General features: G+C 38.9%; 1 protein-coding gene across 3 annotated transcripts in view; it reads left to right on the top strand.

Moving 5' to 3' along the window:
• slc39a11 (solute carrier family 39, member 11) overlaps positions 1-27,964 on the top strand; it is a 121,043-nt gene that overhangs the window by 75,307 nt on the left and 17,772 nt on the right. For all 3 annotated transcript variants that reach the window (XM_083557173.1, XM_083557171.1, XM_083557172.1), the window contains exons 6-7: positions 15,950-16,120; positions 26,309-26,378. In XM_083557173.1, coding sequence (XP_083413299.1) covers positions 15,950-16,120; positions 26,309-26,378 — 241 coding nt within the window. The remainder of the gene's footprint in view (positions 1-15,949; positions 16,121-26,308; positions 26,379-27,964) is intronic.

The following is a 27,964-nucleotide window of genomic DNA, read 5'->3' as shown; positions in this document are numbered from 1 at the left end:
GGGGGGGGTGTCTTTTTTTTTTTTTTTTTTACAATTTTTAATTTTTTTAACATTTTGCATTTTGCCAAATTGCAACAAAGGATGAAATGGAAGGTTTTTTACTTTCAATTGAGCTGCATTTCACCTTCTGAAGAAAGAAACCACATGAAACTAAAACACCTAAAAGAAGCTGCAGTATAAGCAGTCTGGAGAAGCAACAGAAAAAGGAATGAGTCAGTCTGTGAGTCTTTGGATTGATGCAGTTATTGCAAAATATTTCAGTTTGTGTATACAGAGTATACAAAGTACAGAGTTATATGTTGTGTATATACACACACATGTACTCTGTCTTACTCCTACTGACTTTCATTCCCCTTCTCTTCAGCATGTACCTCCACCTCTCCAGGCTATTCTCCACCTGCTCCCTACTCTCACCACAAATAACAATATCATCTGCAAACATCATAGTCCATGGAGACTCTTGTCTGACCTCGTCCGTCAACCTGTCCATAACCACTGCAAACAGAAAAGGGTTTAGAGTTGATTCTTGATGCAGTCCAACCTCCACCTTAAACCAGTCTGTCGTTCCTACTGCACACTTCACTGCTGTCACACTGTCCTCATACATGTCCTACACCACCCTCACATACTTTTTTGACACACCTGACTTCCTCATACAATACTCCTCTCTCGGCACTCTCTTTCTGACCTTCTCTATACTTCTCCATCAACATTCTCAAAGCAAATAATGTGTCTGTAATGATCTTCCTCGGCATGAAACCATACTGTTGCTCACAGATGGTCACCTCTTCTCTCAGCCTGGTTTCCACTACTCTTCCCATAACTTCATGGTGTGACTGATCAACTTTATTCCCCTGTAGTTACTGCAGGTCTACACAGCTCTCTTATTCTTAAAAAATCAGTACCAGAACACTCCTTCTTATTTTTTCTCATCCTTCTTTCTAATCTCATGCACTTCCTGCTTCACCATCTCCGCATCATTCAACCTTCTCTCTCTCTAATTTTCTTCATTCATAAGCTTCTCAAAATACTCCCTCCACCTTCTAAACACACTCTACTCACTAGTCATAACATTTCCATGTTCATCTGTTATTGCTCTAACTTGCAGCACATCCTTCCCAGCTCGGTCTCTCTGCCTGGCCAATCATATAAATCCTTTTCTTATTCCTTAGTGTTCAACTTCTCATACAGCTCCTCATATGCCTTTTTCTTTGCTTTTGCCACATCCCTCTTCACCTGCTGCCGCATCTACTTGTACTCCTGGCTACTTTTCTCATCTCTTTGCTGATCCCAATTCTGTTTTGCCAACCTGTTTCTCCTTATGCTTTCCTGCACTTCCTAATTCCACCACCACGTCTCTTTGTCTTCCTTTCTATTTCCAGATGTCACACCAAGTACCTTTTTAGCTGTCTCCTTTATCACTTCTGCAGTAGTTGCCCAATCATCCAGCACCTCTTCACCACCACCAAACCCCTGTCTGACCTCTTCTCTGAATCTCACACTACAGTCTTCCTCCTTCAGTTTCCACCATCTTATACTTCTTTCAGTCTTCACTCTCCTCCTCTTCTTCACCTCCAAAACCATCCTACAGACCACCATCCGATGCTGTCTACCCCTTCTTCTTAAAATAAGTGTTCACCACTGCCATTTCCATCCTTTTAGCAAAATCTACCACTATCTGTCCTTCCACATTCCTCTCCTTTAAGCCATATCTACCCATCACCTCCTCATCACCTCTGTTCCCTTCACCTACATGCCCATTAAAGTCTGACCCAATCACCAATCTTTCATTCCTAGGTTCACCTTCTACCACTTCATCTACCTCACTCTAAAATTTTCCTTCTCCTCCATCTCACAACCCACTTGTGGAGCATAAGCACTGATGACATTTATCATGACCCCTTCAACTTCCAGCTTCATGTTCATCACCCTATCAGAAACTCTCTTCACCTCCACTACACTCTTACTGTACTCTTCCTGCAGGATCACCCCTACACCATTTTTCTTTCCATCCACACCATGAACGAACAGTTAAACCCACCTCCAATATTCCTGGTCTTACTCCCTTTCCACTTGGTCTCCTAAACATACAACATATCTACCTTTCTCCTCTCCATCTTATCAGGTATCTCTCACCCTTTACCAGTCATAGTAGCAACATTTATAGTACCAACCCAAACCTCCACTCTCCTCCACTTCTCTTTTCCCTGCTGTCTCTGTAGACGTCTTCTTCCTCTCCTTCTCCTCCTTTAGCCAGCAGTAGCCCAATTTTTACCGGTACCCAGTTGGCTATCAATAACTGTGGCGGTCGTTGGTAACCTGGGATGAAATTGGTGCATTACGTGCAGGTGTTTACAGTTTTTTGGATTTGGTTGTTTTGTTTTATGTTCTACACATCGATTTGTGCAAATCAATACATTTGTTGATCTCTTGTTATTTATTCGTAAATTATGCAGCAGATCTGCGGCGGGAGCGGACCAGCAGCGTGGCACTCCTGAATAATTTAGCAGCTTATTGGAAAAATCTGAGCTGCGCTACAGCCTGACGTGTTTTTCTTTTCATTGTGAATCTGTAATAAATAGTTATGTGTGATAGGGATTGCATAAGAGTTCATGTCCTTTAGCCTCAGCAAAAGTCAGTCTTCAATGTGTTAATGCTGTGTGTTAATGTTGTTTGTTACTGATGGCTGTGTGTTGCTGATGACTTTGTGTAACTGATGGCTGTGTGTTGCTGATGACTTTGTGTTACTGATGGCTGTGTGTAAATGCTGTGTGTTACTGATTGCTGTGTGTTAATGCAGTGTGTAACTGATGGCTGTGTGTTTATGCTGTGTGCAACTGATGGCTGTGTGTTAATGCGGTGTGTTACTTATGGCTGTGTGTTAATGCTGTGTGTTACTGATTGCTGTGTGTTAATGCAGTGTGTAACTGATTGCTGTGTGTTAATGCGGTGTGTTACTTATGGCTGTGTGTTAATGCGGTGTGCTACTGATAGCTGTGGGTTAATGCGGTGTGTAACTGATGGCTGAGTGTTAATGCGGTGTGTAACTGATGGCTGTGTGTTAATACGGTGTGTAACTGATGGCTGTGTGGTAATGCGGTGTGTTACTTATGGCTAAGTGTTAATGCTGTGTGTAACTGATGGCTGAGTGTTAATGCGGTGTGTAACTGATGGCTGTGTGGTAATGCGGTGTGTTACTTATGGCTGAGTGTTAATGCTGTGTGTTACTTATGGCTGAGTGTTAATGCTGTGTGTAACTGATGGCTGTGTGTTAATGCTGTGTGTAAGTGATGGCTGTGTGTTAATGCTGTGTGTAACTGATGGCTGTGTGTTAATGCGGTGTGTTACTGATGGCTGTGTGTTAATGCTGTGTGTAACTGATGGCTGTGTGTTAATGCGGTGTGTTACTTATGGCTGAGTGTTAATGCTGTGTGTAACTGATGGCTGTGTGTTAATACGGTGTGTTACTTATGGCTGAGTGTTAATGCTGTGTGTAACTGATGGCTGTGTGTTAATGCGGTGTGTTACTTATGGCTGAGTGTTAATGCTGTGTGTAACTGATGGCTGAGTGTTAATGCGGTGTGTAACTGATGGCTGAGTGTTAATGCTGTGTGTAACTGATGGCTGAGTGTTAATGCTGTGTGTAACTGATGGCTGTGTGTTAATGCGGTGTGTTACTTATGGCTGAGTGTTAATGCTGTGTGTAACTGATGGCTGAGTGTTAATGCGGTGTGTAACTGATGGCTGAGTGTTAATGCTGTGTGTAACTGATGGCTGAGTGTTAATGCGGTGTGTAACTGATGGCTGTGTGTTAATGCGGTGTGTTACTTATGGCTGAGTGTTAATGCTGTGTGTAACTGATGGCTGTGTGTTAATGCTGTGTGTAACTGATGGCTGAGTGTTAATGCTGTGTGTAACTGATGGCTGAGTGTTAATGCGGTGTGTAACTGATGGCTGTGTGTTAATGCGGTGTGTTACTTATGGCTGAGTGTTAATGCTGTGTGTAACTGATGGCTGTGTGTTAATGCGGTGTGTTACTTATGGCTGAGTGTTAATGCTGTGTGTAACTGATGGCTGTGTGTTAATGCTGTGTGTGTAACTGATGGCTGTGTGTTAATGCGGTGTGTAACTGATGGCTGAGTGTTAATGCGGTGTGTAACTGATGGCTGTGTGGTAATGCGGTGTGTTACTTATGGCTGAGTGTTAATGCGGTGTGTAACTGATGGCTGTGTGTTAATGCGGTGTGTTACTTATGGCTGAGTGTTAATGCTGTGTGTAACTGATGGCTGTGTGTTAATGCGGTGTGTTACTTATGGCTGAGTGTTAATGCTGTGTGTAACTGATGGCTGTGTGGTAATGCTGTGTGTGTAACCGATGGCTGTGTGTTAATGCGGTGTGTAACCGATGGCTGAGTGTTAATGCGGTGTGTAACTGATGGCTGTGTGGTAATGCGGTGTGTTACTTATGGCTGAGTGTTAATGCGGTGTGTAACTGATGGCTGTGTGGTAATGCTGTGTGTGTAACTGATGGCTGTGTGTTAATGCTGTGTGTGTAACTGATGGCTGTGTGTTAATGCGGTGTGTAACTGATGGCTGTGTGGTAATGCGGTGTGTTACTTATGGCTGAGTGTTAATGCGGTGTGTAACTGATGGCTGTGTGGTAATGCGGTGTGTTACTTATGGCTGAGTGTTAATGCTGTGTGTAACTGATGGCTGTGTGTAATGCTGTGTGTGTAACTGATGGCTGTATGTTAATGCTGTGTGTGTAACTGATGGCTGTGTGTTAATGCGGTGTGTAACTGATGGCTGTGTGGTAATGTGGTGTGTTACTTATGGCTGAGTGTTAATGCGGTGTGTAACTGATGGCTGTGTGGTAATGCGGTGTGTTACTTATGGCTGAGTGGTAATGCTGTGTGTAACTGACGGCTGTGTATTAATGCGGTGTGTTACTGATGGCTGTGTGTTAATACGGTGTGTTACTGATGGCTATGTGTTAAAGGGTGTGTTAATGCTGTGTGTTACTGATGGCTGTGTGTTAATGCGGTGTGTTAACGGGTGTGTTAATGCGGTGTGTTACTAATTGGTGTGGGTTAATACGGTGTGTTAATGCGGTGTGTTACTGACGACTGCTGGTTAATGCTGTGTGTTACTGATGGATGTGTGTGTTAATGCTGTGTGTTGATGCTATTGCTGATGGCTGTGTGTAAATGATCATGATCAATGACCAAATGGTTTAAACATGCACGACTGACTTACGTATTTACACCAAATGTACATTCGCATTACTCTTCACATTCACCTCTTTACCTCTCACTTTACCCCTCACATTCATCACTTTACCTCTCACTTTACCTCCTACTTCCACCTCTTTACCTCTCACTTTACCCCTCACATTCATCACTTTACCTCTCACTTTACCTCCTACTTCCACCTCTTTACCTCTCACTTTACCCCTCAAATTCACCACTTTACCTCTCACTTTACCCCTTAAATTCACCACTTTACCTCTCACTTTGCCTTCTACTTTTACCTCTTTACCTCTCACTTTACCCCTCACATTCATCACTTGACCTTTCACTTTACCTCCTACTTCCTCCTCTTTACCTCTCACTCTACCCCTCACATTCACCACTTTAGCCCTCACCTTCACCACTTTACCTCCTACTTCCACCTCTTTACCTCTCACTTCACCTCTTACTTCCACCCCTTTACCTATTACTTTACCCCTCATATTCACCACTTTACCTCTCACTTTACCCCTCATACTCACCTCTTTAACTCCCACTTTACCCCTCATATTCACCACTTTACCTCTCACTTTACCCCTCATATTCACCTCTTTACCTCTCACTTTACCCCTCATATTCACCTCTTTACCTCTCACTTTACCCCTCATATTTACCTCTTTACCTCTCACTTTACTCCTCATATTTACCTCTTTACCTCTCACTTTACCCCTCATATTTACCCCTTTACCTCTCACTTTAGTGCTCACAATAACCACTTTTCCTCCAACATTTACTTCTTTACCTCTTACATTCACCACTTTACCTTTAACTTTTTTCCCTCACATTCACCACTTTACCCCTCTCTTTACCTCTCACATTCATCACTTTACCTCTTACATTGACCACTTTACCTCTCACTTTACCCCTCACATTCTCCATTTTATCTCACTTTACCCCACACATTCACCACTGTTCCTCTCTTTACCCCTCACATTCACCACTTTACCTCACTTTACCCCTCGCATACACCACTTAACCTTACTTTAGCGCTCACATTTACCACTTTACCTCACTTTAGCTCTCACATTCACCACTTTACCTTACTTTAGCTCTCACATTCACCACTTTACCTCACTTTAGCTCTCACATTCACCACTTTACCTCACTTTAGCGCTCACATTCACCACTTTACCTCACTTTAGCTCTCACATTCACCACTTTACCTCACTTTAGCGCTCACATTCACCACTTTACCTCACTTTAGCGCTCACATTCACCACTTTACCTCACTTTAGCTCTCACATTCACCACTTTACCTTACTTTAGCTCTCACATTCACCACTTTACCTCACTTTAGCGCTCACATTCACCACTTTACCTCACTTTAGCGCTCACATTCACCACTTTACCTCACTTTAGCTCTCACATTCACCACTTTACCTCACTTTAGCTCTCACATTCACCACTTTACCTCTCACTTTACCCCTCACATTTATCACCTTCCCTCTCACTTACCCCTCACATTCACCAATTGTCAGATTTTTTATCATGCACAAACAAAACTTAATTCTTGTAGAGGTTTTCCATACGACCTGCGATGCTCATAGTGCCTTTCTGATATCAGGGAAGAATCACACAGCACACAGCAAATGTTCTTCTTCGGTTTATTGCAGGCAGCAGACACGTATATATACACACATTGGAGAGAAAGCTGACCTAAAGTTGTTTCCTGTTTAGACAAGAGGATATACTAGCCGGAGATGTGTGAGACCAGATAAAGACTCCCTGTATACCTTGCATACTAACATCGTAAATATTCTATAGATACTGAACTAACAAAGGAATGTGTGCAAAGCAGTGTGAGAACCGTCTTAACATTAACATCAATTTACCTCTCACATTACCAATCACATTCATCACATTATCTCTTAAATTATCTCTCGCATTCACCACTTTACCTCCCACATTAAGACTAAGCAGACTTATGTAGACCTATAGCAAATGTTCCGTTTAGTGTCCCGATGATTTGCGTAATTTAAAACACCATCATTACTTACAAAACATTTACAAGAATATTTTGTCTTCATGTATACCCTATACGCTAATACGCTAATGCTGTTTTCAAAAGTTATCGATTTTGGTCAGATTTATTTGCAGCGCAAATTCACCTGCTGCTATTTTATACTTGCTGCTGTGCATATTTTTTCATGTTCATCCCTCACCATGACTAATTCCTTTATGACAACAAAGGAGATTGTGTTTTTCTACTGTGTAATTGTTTTTTAAGAGAAAGGGGGGTTTATTCTGTTCATGTAGGAAGATTAGAGGTGTTTAAATGTGCTGAATGGATTTCCTTTCTCTTTTGTGTATGTAAAGGCAAATGGAATTCCTCTGTGATTATGCTTTAAGTTTGTCCACTGTATAAGCTCCTAAATATGTGATAAATTAAATGGTTTAGATTTTCCTATGTAGCTGATTAGTTTCTATCTAAAGATTTTGATGCAAGTTTGATTTTTTTTTAACATTTAAAGTCATTGAAATCTGTTGAAATGAGTAGGTTTCTCCTCTGAGTGACCTACAGAATATGGTCAAAGGTCATGAAGTGTCACACTTTAGTGTTATGTAATAAAAGTTCATTGGGAATAGAGCCAATCTGTACGTTCTTTGCACCTTTCAGAATGATTGCCAATTTGTGGGCAAATTCTCGAGGGATTTAGCTGCTCCAGTGTTTTGGAAAGGCAGCTACACTAAACACTGGGTTTATGATTTTAAAGTACCTGTTGCTGCTTGCACATTGTCGTGGAATTACATTAAAAAAATGTCTTAATATCCCCAGTCTTAGTCTTGGTTTGCTCAGCCACACAGTGGCGATACAGTGATTGAAACGAAAAGGTTTTTTACGAACATAAAGTTTCAACTGTTTGTCATAGACTGGTGTCCTATATCACATGCTTGAGATAAAAAAAAAAAACAGATCATCTTATTTCCTTGTCCTTAGATCTCATTACTTTCATTTATTTTCATAAAAAATATTTGTGCCATTTCGAATTTGAAGCAAGCCATCATTAGGCTGAAAAAAACTAAACAAACCCATCAGAGAGATAGCAAAAACATTAGACGTGGCCAAAACAACTGTTTGGAACATTCTTAAAAAGAATTAACGCACTGGTGAGCTCAGCAACACCAAAAAACCCGGAAGACCACGGAAAACAACTGTGGTGGATGACGAAGAATTCTTTCCCGGGTGAAGAAAACACCCTTCACAACAGTTGACCAGATCAAGAACACTCTCCAGGAGATAGGTGTATGTGTGTCAAAGTCAACAATCAAGAGAAGACTTTACCAGCGTGAATACAGAGGGTTCACCACAAGATGTAAACCATTGGTGAGCCTCAAAAACAGGAAGGCCAGATTAGAGTTTGCCAAACAACATCTAAAAAAGCCTTCACAGTTCTGGAACAACATCCTATGGACAGATGAGACCAAGATCAACTTGAACCAGAGTGATGGGAAGAGAAGAGTATGGAGAAGGAAAGGAACTGCTCATGATCCTAAGCATACCACCTCATCATTGAAGCATGGTTGTAGTAGTGTCATGGCGTGGGCATGTATGGCTGCCAATGGAACTGGTTCTCTTGTATTTATTGATGATGTGACTGTTGACAAAAGCAGCAGAATGAATTCTGAAGCGTTTCGGGCAATATTATCTGCTCATATTCAGCCAAATGCTTCAGAACTCATTGGACGGTGCTTCACAGAGCAGATGGACAATGACCCAAAGCATACTGCAAAAGCAACCGAAGAGTTTTTTAAGGGAAAAAAGTGGAATGTTATGCAATGGCCAAGTCAATCACCTGACCTAAATCCGATTGAGCATGCATTTCACTTGCTGAAAACAAAACTGAAGGGAAAATGCCCCAAGAACAAGCAGGAACTGAATACAGTTGCAGGAGAGGCCTGGCAGAGCATCACCAGGGATGAAACCCTGACAGTTCTGATTTTGGGAGTATATTTCTACTACATTAAATGCTTAAAAATTAATCCTGTGGTTAATGTGTTAGTTTGGGGCATTTATTATAAAACTATTTACTGTGTGTTGATGTGGATTACATTAGTCGAGACACTGTTATTGTTCTGGTTCTGTTAATGCTGGTGGAATCCTAGCAGGTTCATTTAGTTTGTTCCATGTGTCCGTCACCAGAAGGCTGGAATGACCGAGTGTGCAATTTAATGGTACAGAAAAAAAGGTAAACGAAAAGAGTTATGGTTATCATTAGGAACTGTTTTTTTTTTTTTTTTATATATATCGGCTCGATATCCTGCGGTGTGTTATGGTGACCTTTAAATAATGAGTTTGTTGTGTGAAAAGTTGTAGCTTTCTTTTTTTAAGTTATTGCTTACAATTTGAGATATGATGTGTGTTTAGCTGTGAAGTGGACTTCTTGACAGACCTTCAATAATTAAATAAATATGTTGTGCTTCTCTAGTAGCACTGACCAGAGTTTTGAAAGTATACTGTAGCTTTAATCATCATTGTAATGCTCAGAATCATTGAGTTAGTAATCCGTTATACCAGTGCACAGATTCTTAGGTTAGTTTATTAGGCATTAAATATATATTGGGAAGAAACTGTCATAAACCCACAACAGCATCATTAATGCATTAATTTTTTTTAGTAACTCTTGTATCCTTCACCTGGTCAGGTGATTCAGGAGCCTGATTCAGATTGAGCCTAATGAATCAGTTTAGATACAAATGAATTTATTTGCCATGTTTTTTGCACCACAAATTTGATATATTAATTGAACTCTAGTTTATAAAATCCATCATGGGTATATATAGATTAATGTATATTTATGTATAAGGAGTTACTGCATGGTATGGGTGCAGGATATATTTCATGTATTTGAACATGCATGCACTTAATTAAACCTCTGTCAAATCCTGTTAATGAAAGCCAGAAGAAATCCATAAATGAAACAAATAAAACTACACAGTAAATCAGGACAAAAGAATTGATGACCTCAAAATGGCTTTGTGTGTGTGTGTGTGTGTGTGTGTGTGTGTGTGTGTGTGTGTGTGTGTGTGTGTGTGTGTGTGTGTGTGTGTGTGTGCGCAGTAAGTGACAGACAAGATGCTTTCTTTGAGCTCTGCATTTCATGGAGCTTTGTGGGTGTTACTAAATATAAATCAGCTGTGTCTTGAGCTCCCTCGGTAATTTACAGCTGATTGGCGTTCATCAACACACTCACGTCAGAATGAAAAGCATTTTTTTTATAATGGAATTTTAGTAAATCTGGTTGGGATTGTTAGTTTGATCCAGCAAACTTTCAGTTCTGCACTTTGATGTTTGTTCTTTACCGAGATATGTGCATGTATGCCTACAACTGGAAAACATTGTTTCTCTACACATAAAGACCTGCTCATCATCTATTTATAGGAATGTTCTGTGCAACCTCCTTCAGTTTACATGCTTCATTACAGCAAAATATAAGTCTGAAATATTAGTTTGAAAATTAGTAGAAATAGTTTAGTTCAGTTATCCGTCCCCTGGTGGTCTAGTGGTTAGGATGCGGTGCTCTCACTGCTGCGGCCCGGGTTCGATCCCCGGGAACCAGCCTCAGGGAACCAACCCCAGCCACTTTTAGTGCCGGTCCCAAGCCCGGATAAATGGGGATAGTTGCGTTAGGAAGGGCATCCAGCGTAAAAACATGTGCCAAATCAAACATGCGGATGATCCGCTGTGGCGACCCCTAATGGGAGAAGCCGAAAGAAAGTTTTCTTTTAGTTTAGTTCAGTTATCCACACACAAATGTGCAGGTCAAAAAGGTCAAACCATGAAGAAGTGTGGCATAAAACTCAACAGAAACGTGTAAAAAGTAACTGCAATGAAATTAGATACGATAGTCAAGTCAAGTAGTCATTTCTACTATACACAGTGGTACACAGTACAAAGTAAAAAAATATACGGTATATATATATATATATATATATATATATATATATATATATATATATATTGTTTGGTAGATATTTTTATATCTATAAAGAGCTGATTGCTTGATATCCAAAAGCATTATTATTGTTTTTAGTTGTAGCAGTAGTAGAAGTAGTTTTATTACAATTTAAACTTTCTCTGTAATGCATAGGTGTAAAGAGTTCTCAGTAGCTGCTTCTCATAGTGTTTGGAATTTATTCCAGCTCTTTTTGGACTGAAAATCAGGTCAGCGGTGCTAAAAAGTCACTCACAGGCAGCAAATGTACATCTATTGTATCATAAATGTAGTACAGAGTAAGAGTTGATTATATCTTTAATACTCTCTAAAATTAGAAAGTAGCCAAAAAATTACTTAGATAAAATATCAAATGTTGAAAGTGAGACATTTTGAAATGTCATGCCAAATATTGGCTCATTTTGGATTTCATGAGAGCTACACATTCCAAAAAAGTTGGGACAGGTAGCAATAAGAGGCCGGAAAAGTTAAATGTGCATATAAGGAACAGCTGGAGGACCAATTTGCAACTTATTAGGTCAATTGGCAACATGATTGGGTATAAAAAGAGCCCCTCAGAAGTGAAGATTTCAGAGATTCAGAGAAAAATTGCAAAGAGTTTGAAGTTATTATCATCTACACTGCATAATATCATCCAAAGATTCAGAGAATCTGGAACAATCTCTGTGCGTAAGGATCAAGGCCAGAAAACCATACTGAATGCCCGTGATCTTCGGGCCATTAGACGGCACTGCATCACATACAGGAATACTACTGTAATGGAAAACACAACATGGGCTCAGGAATACTTCCAGAAAACATTGTCAGTGAATTAAATCCACCGTGCCATTCGCCGTTGCCAGCTAAAACTCTATAGGTCACAAAAGAAGCCATATATAAACATGATCCAGAAGCGCAGGCGTTTTCTCTGGGCCAAGGCTCATTTAAACTGTGGTCAGACGAATCAAAATTTAAAGTTCTTTTTGGAAAACTGGGACGACATGTCATCCGGACTAAAGAGGATAAGGACAACCCAAGTTGTTTTCAGCACTCAGTGTAGAAGCCTGCATCTCTGATAGTATGGGGTTGCATGAGTGCGTGTGACATGGGCAGCCTACACATCTGGAAAGGTACCATAAATGCTGAAAGGTATATCCAAGTTCTAGAACAACATTTGCTCCCATCCAGACGTCGTCTCTTTCAGGGAAGACCTTGCATTTTCCAACATAACAATGCCAGATCACATACTGCATCAATTACAACATCATGGCTGTGTAGAAGAAGGATCCGGGTACTGAAATGGCCAGCCTGCTGTCCAGATCTTTCACCCATAGAAAACATTTGGCGTATCATAAAGAGGAAGATGCGACAAAAACAGTTGAGTCAAGTAAAGTAAAGTAAAGTCAAGTCAAGTTTATTTCTATAGCGCTTTTCACAACAGACATTGTCTCAAAGCAGCTTTACCGAAATCAACAGTCAAGGTGAATGGTGTGTATTTATCCCTGATGAGCAGCCATGGCGACTGTGGCAAGGAAAAACTCCCTTAGATGTAATGAGGAAGAACCCTTGAGAGGAATCAAGAGTTTGATCATAAATTTTCAACAATACAGAGCACTGGAGAGTGAGAACTAACTTGAGTACTGGAGTTTAAGATTATAAGTAATGTTCTTTCTACAGTTTTATACAGTCTTTATGGTTATAAAACTAGGAGCTACTGAGCTCAACATCTGTGATCATCACAGATCCAGCACCAGCTTCTCCATGCCAGAGCCTTTAAACACTCCAAGAGGTCCAATGTCAAAACTCCACACATGTAGTGGGATCCAATTGGCACTGGTATGTCTCTAGATGATTCAGGATGTTTGCGAGTTCGGCATCTACTTATTTAAAGTCCATAATCTTCACGAGGTGGGACGTGACTGAAGCTGGCCAAACCTCAGGAAGCCTCGGGATGGGGAGAGAAAGAGAAGCAGTGGAGAGGAATTATCGTAGATGCTGTTCATGATATTAACAGCACAAGTTGATAATGTGCATGTGATCATATGTTCTGGAGCACAATGTTATGATGTGAGACGTATGTTATGTGTAGGCTTTGCTAAAAAGATACGTTTTTAATCTGCACTTAAACTGGGAGAGGGTGTCTGAGCCCCGAACACTGTCAGGAAGATTATTCCAAAGTTTAGGAGCTAAATGTGAGAATGCTCTACCGCTGAGCAACTAGAAGCCTGTTTTAGACAAGAATGGGACAACATTCCTATTTCTAAACTTGAGCAACTTGCCTCCTCAGTCCCCAGACGTTTGGAGACTGTTATAAAAAAAAAGAGGGGATGCCACACAGTGGTAAACATGGCCATGTCCCAACTTTTTTGATATGTGTTGATGCCATGAAATTTAAAATTTGAAACTTATTTTTCCCTTAAAATGATAAATTTTTTCAGTTTAAACATTTGATATGGGATCTATGTTGTATTCTGAATAAAATATTGAAATTTGAAACTTCCACATCATTGCATTCTGTTTTTATTCACAATTTGTTGCATATCGCTCTGTACCTCGGGCAACTTTGGGGCAATCACTGCTTGGTTCAACCTTTTCCAACAGTCAAGAGATGGACCAGTGAGCCAAATCAGGAACTACAAGACAGCTATGACCACACTGATTAGAGTGTCTTTAAAGCTTGAACTGACATTCTATTTTTGTTAAGTGTGTGTGCCAACCAATACCTTCTGCACATTTAAAAACAACAAGCCATGATTCACAGCCAAACTTAAACAACTTTGATAGGCCACGGAAGCCCAGATGGTGTCTCCCCCTACTGTCTCAAAGCATGTGCTGACCAACTGGCTCCTATCTTCCCTATCTTTAACAGATCACTGGAGCTGTGTGAAGTCCCCTCCTGCTTTAAACTATCTACCCCAAGAAACACTCTATCACAGGACTGACGCTCTGACATCTGTCATCATGAAGACCTTTAAGCAGCTGGTATTTGCCCACCTGAAAAATGTGAAAGAACAGCTGTTGGACCGCCTACAGTTTGCCTACCGAGCAAACCGATTAGTGGATGACACATTCTGCAACACCTTGACTGCTCAGAGACATATGCCTGGATTCTTTCTGTCGATTTCAGTTCGGCTTTTAATATAATAATCCCAGAAATTCTCCACTCCAAACTCCTAAAGCTCACTGTAACCTTTGCCATCTGTCAGTGGACCACCCTAACACTACTTACTCCACCTCACAATATCCAGCAGCCCTGTGTCATCTGTGGAGACCTTCAAGTTTCTGGGAACTACCATTTCCACAAGCCCCCCTGAATTTGAGATATGACGATGAATGTTAACTGAGAGTTTAGATTGTAGTTCCTGGTATTCATATCTAGTGAATGTGTTATACAACATAAAGTATAGAACCTTTAATATCATACCATATAAACTGTTAAGTAAGCAGAAGGTCCACTCCACTATAATCTGTAAATAAGAAAGTAAATAAAAATATTTGCTTGTGTATCTCTTGCTTACAATAACTGCCTCAGGTCTGTGACTCACTGAAGTCCTTTGTTGTGTTGGTTGTGTTTTGGTCCATTGTCTTGCTGCATGGTGAAGTTTCTTTTACATTTTTCTGTAAATTTGCAAACAGAATGTTACTGTAGACTTTTTTCTGAATTTATTCTGCTGCTACTATCATGAGTTTGATCACTAAAGATCAGTGAGCTGTCGTCTTCTGTATATTTAGATTTTGTCAAGTGTTTTTCAGTGCCTCGGATTGATTTCCGCATTTTTCAAATGAAAAATTTCATTTTTCCGCAGCTTTTAAAATGTCTTGCATTTCCAGCATATACAGCTCTCTGATCTTCATGTTTGTTTAGATGTTGTCATTTTATCTTTTGCTAGATTTTATAGTGGACCGATACTGATAGCTAGGTTGGAACGTACTTGCTGATGAATCAACCGATAGCTTTGAAAATGTATACTGAATAAAAAACAAACAAACATAACACTACATGTTAAATAGTACTGAACATTTAAAAAAAAAATATATATATATATATAATTATGTAATTAATAAATAATAGATAATAATAAAAAAGATGACTATTTTTTATTATTATTAGTAGTAGCAGTATTATTATTATTTATTAATTAATAAGATTATTTATAAAATTAATAAATATAGCACTCTTCATGCAGCATGCACATTTAAAAACAAACATTAATCATTAAGACAGTGGCCCTTCTTAGCTAATCCAGAAATGGACACAAGCCGGAAAAACTATTGGTAGGTATGGTTTTATATATTTTGGCGATAGCCTATAGTTTCAGCAATCAACTTACTCAGTAATACTAATGAATCAGTCAACCTCTAATTTGTGATGCCCCGTGGTTTCCGACTGATAGTGTGACATACAGTATCTCACAAAAGGGACTGCAGCGTTTACATTTCTGCAACAAAATAGCTATTTCATTAGTTTCAAAGAGGAATGATTTAATATTTGGTGTCCAGGATTTCCAGTACAGTTGACTGCATAGTTTTATTAAAAAACTGATTTGCAGTGTAAGATGTCAACAGCATGCTGAATTACTGCAAAATAAATGGAAAAATGTGAAGGTTGCATGATGATTTTTATTTTATTTAAAATTGACTTTACACCAAGTTTGAATTTAATCTGAGTTAGAATCAAAGCAGTATTTCTCAGTACCACACTGATTTTTGGTTTCTGTTTTTGTTACAGATAAAATAGAGAATGGAGACGTTTACCAGAGAAGAAAAGCAACCCAATCGGGCCAAGTAGCAGAAGAGAAGGATGTGGGCTCTAGACCACAGGAAGTTATTTGTCAATCAGAAAGCAGTTGGAGACGGATAGTGCTGTTAATTCTGGCTATAACCATACACAACATTCCTGGTAAGTATTTTTCCCCGTTCCTGTTTTTTCTTCTCACAGAAAGTTTAACAGAATTTATGTCTTTAAAACTGTGTGTGTGTGTGTGTGTGTGTGTGTGTGTGTGTGTGTGTGTGTGTGTGTGTGTGTGTGTGTGTGCGTGTGCGCGCCTGCGTGGCGTTTGTGTACCTTTCTGAACCACACTTTTACTTATGAATAGTCTAAACTGGATCGGTGAAAAAATGTGTTCGTGTGTGTAAAATTCAATAACAAACTCAAGCTTTCATATGAAACACCTGACATTTAATGTCACTGAAGCTGATCTGTTTGCTTTATGTCTCCTATGATAAATATTCAGTATATGATAAAAATATACTACATATCTCTCTGTCTCTTGCTCTAGATCTGCTGATCTAATATTTATGCAAATAACATGCTTTAGCTATTAAATGATGTGTTGAGGGCAGGGTTTGATGCTCAGCTGTTTCTCAGCAAGACACATCCCCACTCTGACAGTTAGCTGTCACTGATTTCAGTTTCTGAAAAAAGCCGTTTAACGGATAAAAAGAGATCATTTTGATAATACCTGACATTTTGTGATACCTAGTAGTTTGTTAATATTAATACTAATCATACTTTATTACATTGAGATTCTATTACATTCTGATTTAGTGTATAGGAAAGCCACTTAGGCCACTGGGCTCAAAATTTGTTTATGAAACCTGTTAAAAATGACTTGATGATTTGCTACTGGGGCATTGAAGTAATGATTGGTATTATCTTCTTTTGCCAAGAAATGTTTAACTGCACCATGTCCTCAAGCATTACACCTTGGTGCCCAATTCTGACCATGTGTATTCGTTTTTCATGTAATATTGATACATTCTGTACAATTAATTTATTCATCAGTAGAACAGTGTAGGCCAAAACAGACATCATGGTTGGAAGTGTTGAATGGGAGTGTTGAGGAAAGCATAGGTTGTGGTGTTTGGTCAGAGTGTTGATTGGAGTGCTGAATGAGAACGTTGGATGAGAGAGTCCAACTCAGGTTTAAATAAGATGCTATTAAAGGTAGTGGAATGATTGATTGGTGAATTGATTGGTTTAATCCCTCAGTTTTACTCCAAATAGCTTTTCTTTTAAACATGAGATGACTAGTAATCAATTGCTTAAAACAAAACTGTCAGACACACGTTAACATATTCCCAGATTAGGCGTGTTGACTTCCATGCATTTTTATAGCCTGTTTGACTGCAGTTTTAATTACCAGCTGATCTGAGTGCTGTTAGTCACAAGGCCTGAATGATGTATATGAAGTGTATATGAGAACTCTTAAGTACTGTGTGTGTGTGTGTGTGTGTGTGTGTGTGTGTGTGTGTGTGTGTGTGTGTGTGTGTGTGTGTGTGTGAGAATAAAAAAAAAAAAAGGAAATTATTAATATAATGTGGTCTAATGGTTAAGATGCAGCGCTTCCACCACTGCGACCCGGGTTCGATTCCCGGTCAGGGAACCATCCCCAGCCACTCTTAGTGCCGGTCCCAAGCCCGGATAAATTGGGGAGGGTTGCGTTAGGAAGGGCATCCAGCGTAAAACATGTGCCAAATCAAACGTGCGGAGGATCCGCTGTGGCGACCCCTAACGGGAGAAGCCGAAAAGAAAGTTTTATTAATATAATGATATTTGATATTATAAGATGCAGAAACTGAACTTACATTGGTTGAGCATTGCATTTCAAAATGTACATGCTAACAGCATGGTTTCATTTTCATGACTATAAACATATATCATATATCACAAAATTAAAGCTAAAGTGGAAAAGTTAATAGTCAATAATCAAGCCGATTATGTCTGAAATCTAAAGTGGTTTTTTTTTTTTTTTTTTTTTTTTTTTTTTTTTTTTTTTTTTTTTTAGCAAAAAAAATAAAAAATAGCTAGAATAACTTCTAGCTATTTCTTCTTCTTCCTTCAGCTTCTCCCATTAGGGGTCGCCACAGCGGATCATCCTTTCTGATTCGTGATCCGCATATTTGATTTGGCACAGGTTTTACGCTGGATGCCCTTCCTAATGAAACCCTCCGGGCTTAAGATAAACCTTTATTCATTCCACAGTGGGGAAATTTCTTAATTAATTAAATGGGACTGGCATTAAGAGTGCACTGGCTTGTGCAACCCTAATGGCTGGGTTCAAAGATCAATGGCTTATTCTTTGAAATATGTGCCTTTGGGAATGGCAGTAATGCAGTATTTGCATTAAAAAGTCCTTCTGCAGCACTGGCTAGATGCTCACAGAAAGATCAGTATTATAAATGCAAACTTTAGATTTGCTAGACATGCTGCAGAAGACACTGCAATCATAGATATACTAAAATATACTAATTAAAGCATTTTATGCAAGTTATGCAGTGTGAGACTTAAGAAAACCTATCGATAATTGATATGGCTGAAGGTCTCTGATATATACAGTAAGCTAAAGTTTGTCAAAAAGGTTTGTCTCAATTGTAGTCCCAAATCAGTGTATCAAGTCTGTTTGCATTGATTGCAGTCCAGAGTCATCTTCATGGCTCCTAAGTGGTACCGCCCTTATAAAGATATGGAGAATGTCACGTAATGGTTAAAGAAAGACTGTAACAAAGACATTAGAATGCCCTGGAACAAGTATAAAAGCAGCCAATAACTTTAATTTGGACAAACATCTTTAAACCTGTATCTCATCTCGCTTTGCTGAAACATTTAGTGTAACAGTCAAAGCTAAAACAGTGTTTTAAAAATAATTCTACTCAGCAGTAGCGTGCAGGCTCTTCTGGCATGTGGTGTTTTCAAAGCAATAAAGTCATCTTCTTAGGCCATATACTAAGGACTTTCACTTGCACTGATGACAGGAGGATTCCAGTTTTAGATTTATGTTGAATTTGCGCTTTGTGGGAGGTTCTAGGGTCTCTGTGGACCAGGCATAGTGGCATGACAGAGGTCTAGGGTGTTTCAGGATGGTGAAGAGATCCAAGCGCTGTTCACTCAGAACCCCATCAGCAGTTGTGTCAAGGTTCATACACTGCTTGGTGTATGTCAGAGTCTCCATTGTCTTCTGACAGATAAAATTAAGGGACACAAAATACATGGAATACATGTGCTGCTCTCACACTTTCAGTCCAAACATAAATATTTTCAGACACATTTTGGAAAATAAATGTTAGTGAATGTAAATTTTGTCATTGTTTTTCTGACATGTACAGAAGAAAACTTTATCTTACGGAATGAGGATGTTGTAGACTTCTGAACAGAACTGCAGCTTTACACTTTTTGAGAAATGAGCTTGAGCAGAGCTGCAGGGTTTGATTAGCATTTTGTATTCAAATATTAGCGTGTGTGAGCAGAAATAAACAAATAATTCAGTGTATTCAGTATTAGTCTTGGTCTTTGTTAAATCCTCAGGTCACTTCTGGAAGAGTAAACACATCTGTTCCATGCAGCTGCTTAATTGGGAATCATTAATGAGCCGTATTTGTCAGGCTGCAGACGCGGAAGCCGATATAGTCCGATCATTGTCCTTTTATTTAAAAAAACCGTACAACACAAAAACACTCATAAGCCGTTGAAAATAACAAACAAAGACATCCGCTCGATACGCGTTGTCCGCTATGAGTTCGAATGTCCCAAGCATAATCCATAAAGCCTTCGGCAATGAGTAATCCAAGTCGGAAGTGGAATTCGCATATACAGCCGGCGGTCGCGCAGCCACGCGATTGTCCAGCTTGACAATATAACGACCGACAGCCTGTGACTCAAGAACGTGAGTTTATGTAGTCTGATCTTTCATGAGCCACAGCTGTCGGTAATTTTGGGAAGCAGCGTGACTGCTATCGAGGGGGGCGTGGCAGGGTGAATCCCTGACAGCTACAGAGGGGGGCGTGGCAGGGTAAATCCCTGACAGTATTTGTGTGAAGAGATATTTGCACACTAGCACAGTCATATTCATATCTGTACAAAGAAGCAACCAGATTAAAGAACTATTCATAAACACTCTTCTTGTACTGATTTACAGTAATAGCTAAATGTTTTGCACCCGCCTTCTTCTTCAGTAGTTTTTCTTTATTTTTTATTATATTCAACATTGTACATTAATATTGAAGACATACAAAATATAAATTAACATGTATGGAGTGATGTAAATAAAAGAAATGTGTTAAATAACTCAGTAACTTAATATAACAAAATATATTTTATCTAATAGATTATTCAGAGTAGCTACATGTAGCTTTGATGCCAGATTGGCAAAATTAATGCCATTCTTTCATCAGATTTACGAGGTAGTCACCTGGAAGGGTTTTTAGGTCACAGGCGTGCCTTGTCAAGAGTTCATTTGCGACATTTCTTGCCTTCTTAATGGGCTTTAGACCATTATTTGTCTTGTACAGAGAAAAGGGTGATTACAGAGTCAATAGTCCAATTAGTGCCACTACAACTACTGGAAAGAAACCCTTAGTTAAGTAAAGAGAAAAGATCCATAATTATTTTAAGGAATGAAGGTCAGTCATTAAAAAAATCTCAAGAACTTACCAAAATGCAATCTCTATTGCATTTCAAATGCTATAATTGCATATAAAATGCTGTATCATTAAATGCTACAATTCAATAGCGATTGGGTATCATTAGGACTGACCCAGGAAAGAACTACCTCTGCTGCAGAAGAATTACCAGTCTGAGAAATTGCAGTTTTATTTGAATGCTTCTAGGAGTCCAGGTGGCAGACTTAGGCTTAGACATACTTTATTGATCCCGTGAGGGATGCTGTGTTACAGCAGCAAGTTACACAAACAATATTTAAATAGCAGACTGAAATTAAATAATTGTAACTTTTAGAAATAAATACAATATTGACAGATGATGCTACATAAAAAACAGAGTGCAACAGGCAATTCAGAAAGAAAGAAAGAAAGAAAGAAAGAAAGAAAGAAAGAAAGAAAGAAAGAAAGAAAGAAAGAAAGAAAGAAATGTGAAAATTGTCAGTGTGTGTGTGACAGTGAATAATGGGATATTGGAAGGGAATGGAAAGTTGCAATTAACATCTGTTACATAGAGGTGCGTCATTGTACAGTGCAAACATATTTTAACATCCACTGTTCAGAGGAGACTTCAGAAGAACAACGCACAGAAGAGATTTTGGAGAACTGTCCTTTAAACTTAGTGGGAAATTGTTTGTTTTCCCACAAGGCAATAACCCAAAACACACCTCTTGGTTATGCAAGAGCTTTTTGTGTAAGAAGGATAGTATTGGAGTGCTGAATCAGATGACCTGGCCTCCATAGCCACCCATCTTAATCCAGTTAAAATGGTTTGGAATTAGTTGGACTAGAGTGATGAAAAAAAAGCAGCCAACAAGCATTTAACACCTCAGAATTTGCCAAGATGTTTTAATCTCTACCCTTCTGTATGTAATCTCTACTATTCTTTGTGTAATCAGAAATGGTAGTGATTGAATAATGCATGCTGTGCATAATGCCATGCAGAATAACATTGACGGTCTTCCGTAGTTATTTTTGTTCCACACAGGACTTGTGTCATGTATTAGCTCCATTTATTTGTTCAAAGATGCACCAGTGATGTGGTACACAGAGGTGTAGGATTTAGCTGCCGCTTCGTTTTTTATTGTAATGAAAGGTTGCATTAGGATTGTACAGACTGATAAATAAAGTATAAAAACTATATAAAATAAAATTATATATTCTTATATTTTATTTTATATAGTTTTTATACTTCATTTATCAGACTTCTCTTTACTTTGTATTATTTTTCTCCCCATCCTATTTCCTCATGCGGATCGTCGTAATAAGCATTTCTCTGCATGTCGTACCCTGTATATACCGTATTTTTCGGACTATAAGCTGCTACTTTTTCCCACGTTTTGAACCCCGCGGCTTAAACAACGAAGCGACTTATTTATGTATTTTTCCTTCAAGCCAAAAAACTGAACCCCATAACATTAGACCAATGAAAAGTCTGAACGGAAACGAAAAAACGCACCTCACCTGTGTTCTGAGCTGCACGGCATCGGGAGATTTTTTTTAAACGCACGACGATGTCAAAAGAAAAACTCCCGAGAGAAATTGTTGTGAAAGGAAGGAGGAAGACAGTGAACAATTACTTTCTTGGTCGGCTACTGTTTAGATACAAGCCGTTGTAACGTGTTGAGTCTGGGTGAAGGGAGAGCTCACTAACTCCAGTTACAACAGTAATCATATGAGCACAGACAGGTTTTCAAAACTCATGCTTTTTTATTTTTCTCGGCAACAGTGTTACGGGTTAGTCAAAGAAACTTAGAAATGAGCATCAGAAAATAATAAGGACATATTCCTCGGTTTCCACACATGCAGTAATACCCGAAAAATGCGGCGGCAGGCTATTCCCAAAATGTTTCAATGTAGACATTAGGCTTATAGGCTTATAGACAGGTGTGTCTTATTTATGTTTAAAATAAAAAATTTTGTCAAATTCAGTGGCTGCGGCTTATATATGGGTGCGCTTTGTAGTCCGAAAATTACGGTATGTGCATGTGACAAATAAACATTTTATTTTATTTTATTTGATACAGCTGCTTTTCAGTTTCCTCCTGCTCCCATCGCACTGTGAGTCAGGACCTGCATCAATATTAATATGAATTAATATGAATAATTAAAGTGGATTCAGTGGATTGTGATCAATGACTGCTGCTTCACTAAGAGTGGAAGATAATGGACAGTTGCTGCTATAATTATACAAATCACCATGTCTGCCATTTCCGTCTGCTTTGGCTTTGCATCGTCTCATTCCGAGCACAAATTACACTTTACTGCATGCTGTGCTGAGAAATAATCCCTCACACACCTGTGCACATCTCAAATGTGTCAGGAAGCAGAAGCAACTGTGGTGTACCCATCAACCCCTGGCTGCTGTTTCTACAGCTTTCAGTAAACTCTAAGATTTAGAACTTTAAAGACAGCAAATAACTGCAGAATTTACCCCACATGCTTTTCAACAAGTTTGCATTTTTCTTTGATTTAACACATTCCTCCTCTTGGACCAGAGAGCAATAAGTTGTCATACAGGAGCCATATGATATTTTCAATATCATTTTCAGTGTGTAACTAGTCCCAACAACACCAGCAACACAAACCTTCACATTATTGATCAAATGACCAAAACAGGTTTTTTTTTCACCCAAAGAAAATGAACGGAGAATAAACAACAGGGCACTAAAAGCTTGGGCCTTAAATGTCTGTCATGACCACTCGTAACTGGCATAGTGTAGGTCACGATGATTTCTACCAAACACCTTGTGTTCTGGAATTCTACATGGAATTCTGGGAAAACTGAGATTATCCGGACCCTATAGGAACTAATGGGTGAACCCTAGCATTCACAGTCATAAAGAAATAATGAACTGTGTGCAAACCAGACGTCTCGAGGCAGGCCATAGATCACAGCTTGATGAGGAACACTGCTTCATGGGAAATTCCAACACCCCTCTCTCAATAGGCAGGAGTGCATTATGGGTAACAGAATTAGCAGACTTACAACATTTGAACAACATAAATCATGTAAACCCCTAACCATAACATAAACAAACTTGAACGTTGGTATTGCATTCTGGGTAATGTAGTGACCTCAGGTGATGTCACATGGTCGTTAAATACAGATATATTAGGGGTGTAACGGTACACGTATTCGTACCAGACTTGTAGTTCTGTGTCACGAATGCAAACCTTTTTACGTGCAGAACATAGTTACAATCTGTTTTCAGAAAACGTACACAATGCCAGGGGTATAAAAAAGAAACTTAAGTTAGCGCAGTGTTGCTGTGGCTACACAATCCGTACCTAAAATACGCTAGCGCTATGGATTCTTTAGCGTTTTATGTTCAGCATCAAGAATTTCTCTTATAAGGAGAAAATCCTGAAAATTCCTTATATTGAGAGAGAGAATGAATGACGGATGAAAGAAATAAACATTTATTAATGCATGCTGAAATAAGTAAAACAGTTAAGAGGATCATATCTTTAAATATTAAAACACACAACACACACACACACACACACACACACACACACACACACACACACACACACACACACACACACACACACCCTTACATACACATCTGTATTATTCAATTGGGGTCTAACAAATGTAAACTATTTGATACATTTTTCAGTTTATTTAATTTTATTTAATTTGTGCCAATTTAATACATTAAATAATTTAATCAATATAATAAAAAAATTAATGTTAATAATAATAAACTGCGTTAATAAAAAAAAATCACAAGCAATTTTATGATTTGCATTTCTTCCTCCTAACCGTACTGAACCATGGATTTTGTGTACCATTACACCCCTAGGATATCTGCACCTATAGTGTGCCTAAACACTTGGTGGTTAATAGGGTGACCTGCTCATAAACCAATAATATGATCACAAAATTTGCATAAACATGAAGGAGAAGTTTTAATTTATTTGACATTACTGTACACATCTTTAATTACCCCTGACTCAGCAGAGGTTACCTTCTCTAAATACTGCTGTTAAATCCACATGGACATTTCATTACTTTTACCACCTGCATTTATCCAGAGTGGAAATGTGTGCTATTAATTATGACATGGGTGCAAACCATTTGCACCCATGTCATAATTAATAGCACACATTTCCACTGCAGTAATGAGATGATAATGGGCTCAGGTTCCACACAAGCACACACACACACACACACACACACACACACACACACGTGTGTGTGTGTGCTTGTGTGGAACCTGCAGTACCACACACTGTTCCTGCAGTACCACACAGTGTTCACACTGCAGTAATGAGATGATAATGGGCTCAAATTTGTATTCAGACAGCAGTAAGAAATAAATTAGAACAAATCCATTACCCGTGTCCTTCATTAGGACTTCTTTAAATGTGCTAAAATACAAGAATACAATTACAGCTGTAATTATTTCTACATCTGGGAAAATCCATGTGCTGCTTTTTCACTTTGCAACTGTAAAGCATGGTGGTGGTAGCACCATAATATGGGACGGTGAGACTGTTCACTTGGAACGATGAATGCAGCCCTATACATTGGGGTCCTTGTAGATGCTCCAGAGTGCATATGAGCTCACACTGGTACAACGTTTCATCAAATATTTATGCTAATATGTTAATAATTAGAGGTCGACCGACAGTGAATTTTACCGATAGCTAAGTTGGAGTGTACTTGCAGATAACCGATTAATCTACCAATTACTTTTTAAAACGCATACTGAATAAAAATAATAGCACTGAACATTATTACAAAAAAAAGTACTGAATCATGAAAATGTGCTGAATGATATAAATATGAATGTTAATTAAGAAATATAAATATACAATTAATAGATTATACATAGTATAATATAGCACTCTCTGCACAGCACGCTGTCTCACATGTATAAACAAACAGCATGTGGTGTCAGTGATTCACCTCTAGAGGCCACTCTCTCTTGTGTGGGAAAAAAGACTTCCCCTTTGAGTCTGGTTCCTCTCAAGGTTTCTTCCTCATATCATCTAAGGGAGTTTTTCCTTGCCACTGTCGCCACGGCTGCTCATCAGGGACAAACGCACACCATTCACCTTCACTGTTGTTTTCTGTAAAGCTGCTTTGAGACAATGTCTGTTGTGAAAAGCGCTATACAAATAAACTTGACTTGACTTGACTTGACTCTCGTAATGACAGTGGACCTAAAGCCGGAAAAAGTCAGTACAGATTTTTGCTGATTATCAAATCCAAATATTATATGAGTAAAAAACTATTTTTGTATTTAACTTTAAAAATGTCATTTTTTATGTGGGGGCTGGCTGTAGTTTGGCTGGCTGTCTACTACTGGTGTAGATCGATATCACAATAGTACATTTAATACATTTATAATTAGTTTTATTACACTATAAAGTATGGAAAGACAAAGTTAAATTGAATTATTTCTGAACTTAATGTGTGTTAAATATGTTAAGTTAAATAATGCATGAGTACATATTGGTATATTTGGAGTGGACAGATTCCTCCCAGGTGAACTAGTGTCTAACACCGTCCTCACTGAGAGGACATGATCACTTATCTCACCCTCTGTGTGTGTGTGTGTGTGTGTGTGTGTGTGTGTGTGTGTGTGTGTGTGTGTGTGTGTGTGTGTGTGTGTGTCTGTCTGTCTTTTTTATTCAGAGGGCTTGGCTGTTGGGGTGGGTTTTGGAGCTGCTGGAAAATCTTCCTCTGCTACGTTTGAGAGCGCCAGGCAAGTCCCCCTGCATTTTCCTCATAAATTGTGTTTTCTGTTATTTTTTTATTTGATTCATTCATACCAAGCACAGTTGAATTATCTGATCTAAAGGTCAGAAGGTGTTGATTAATTTGCTATAACAGACTATATCAACAGTTCCTCCACAAGGAAAATTACATGTTTATATAAATGCGCTTGTTCATAATCAGGTTGTCTTTTTCTTGTTCCGAGAGAGAATTGAGAGACGCTAAAGGGAGCAGCTGTTTCTCTGGTTTAATTTAAGTAGTACAAACTAACTTGTTTCAATGATGTTTCAACACATGATGTAACTATACATGGATTGAATGTATGATGTCATTTATTATTCACGTCATTTATTATTCATTTATATAAAAGTTTGCCTTTAGTCTATTGCCGTCTCACACTAATAAGCTATAAATATATTAACCTGGAGAAATCAGTATTCTTTTTTTCTAACATTCAGAATCAGGTCCAGAGTCAACGTTTTATTAAAGAAAAACAAACAAACCGATTTAACAGACTTATATAAATGATTTTTAATTTGAATGAACACAATCAAATTTTGATTCAAATCCAGGGTTTCCTGGGTTTGATGTGAGGTGATTCACGTGTTCTCAGAATAAAAATGTGGGATTCCTCATAATTTTTTAGTCTCCAAAATGTGTGTGTGTGCCCGGTGCACTGTGATGTCAGAGCCGTCCCACCTGTGGTGTGTTTCTTCCTCACCTCTGCTTTCCTGGCTTAGGCTCCAGATCCAGTGTGACCGAGATAAAAAAAAATAAATAAAAAATAAAAACATTACTGGAAGTGAGTGCCTCCCAGTGGCTTATTATTTGTATTGCTATACCAATACTATTCAAGTGCCAACAGCGCATGTAGGACGTTTTGGAGACAATGTGAGGGAGGTGAGATTGAGATGGTTTGGACATGTGCAGAGGAGGGACATGGGGTATATCAGTAGAAGAAACCTGAGGATGGAGCCACCAGGAAGAAGGAAAAGAGGAAGGCCAAGGAGGAGGTTTATGGATGTGGTGAGGGAAGACATGCAGGTAGTTGGTGTGAAAGAGGCAGATGTAGAGGACAGGGGGGTATGGAGACTGAGGATCTGCTGTGGTGACCCCTAACGGGAGCAGCCGAAAGAAGAAGAAGAATTCAAGATTTATCATAGATTTATTATTAACTAAGTATAGTGACCACATTTTAGTTGGACTCCGAAACTGTAAGCAATTTTTCTGGGCAACAGTTCAAGCTGAATTAAATGTGACTATGAGAAAATCTCAAAAAACCTGTAAAAAAAAAAAAAAAAAAAAAAGCCTGTAAATTTGTAAGTGTAAAAAGATCTGTGAGTTCACAATAATCCTCATGACGGGATTAAAAATAGTGCAGACAGAAAGCATTGTCTGATGTTTCTGTCCAGACACACCATGTGTGGTGCTGTCGTACACTCCACTGTGTGATGCTGCCACCCAATGGTCATGAACAGGGTGAAATCTGTAAAAGAAATGCAGGTCTGGTGGCAGAGATGTCCAATCTCTTCCACAAAAGGACGGTCTGGGTGCACGTTTTCATTCCAAACAATA

The sequence above is a fragment of the Silurus aristotelis genome (genome assembly GCF_946808225.1).
Source record: "Silurus aristotelis genome assembly, chromosome: 12".
Lineage (NCBI taxonomy): Eukaryota > Metazoa > Chordata > Actinopteri > Siluriformes > Siluridae > Silurus > Silurus aristotelis.
Note: the sequence above shows the minus strand (reverse complement) of the source record. Positions and strands in the feature narration are given on the sequence as shown.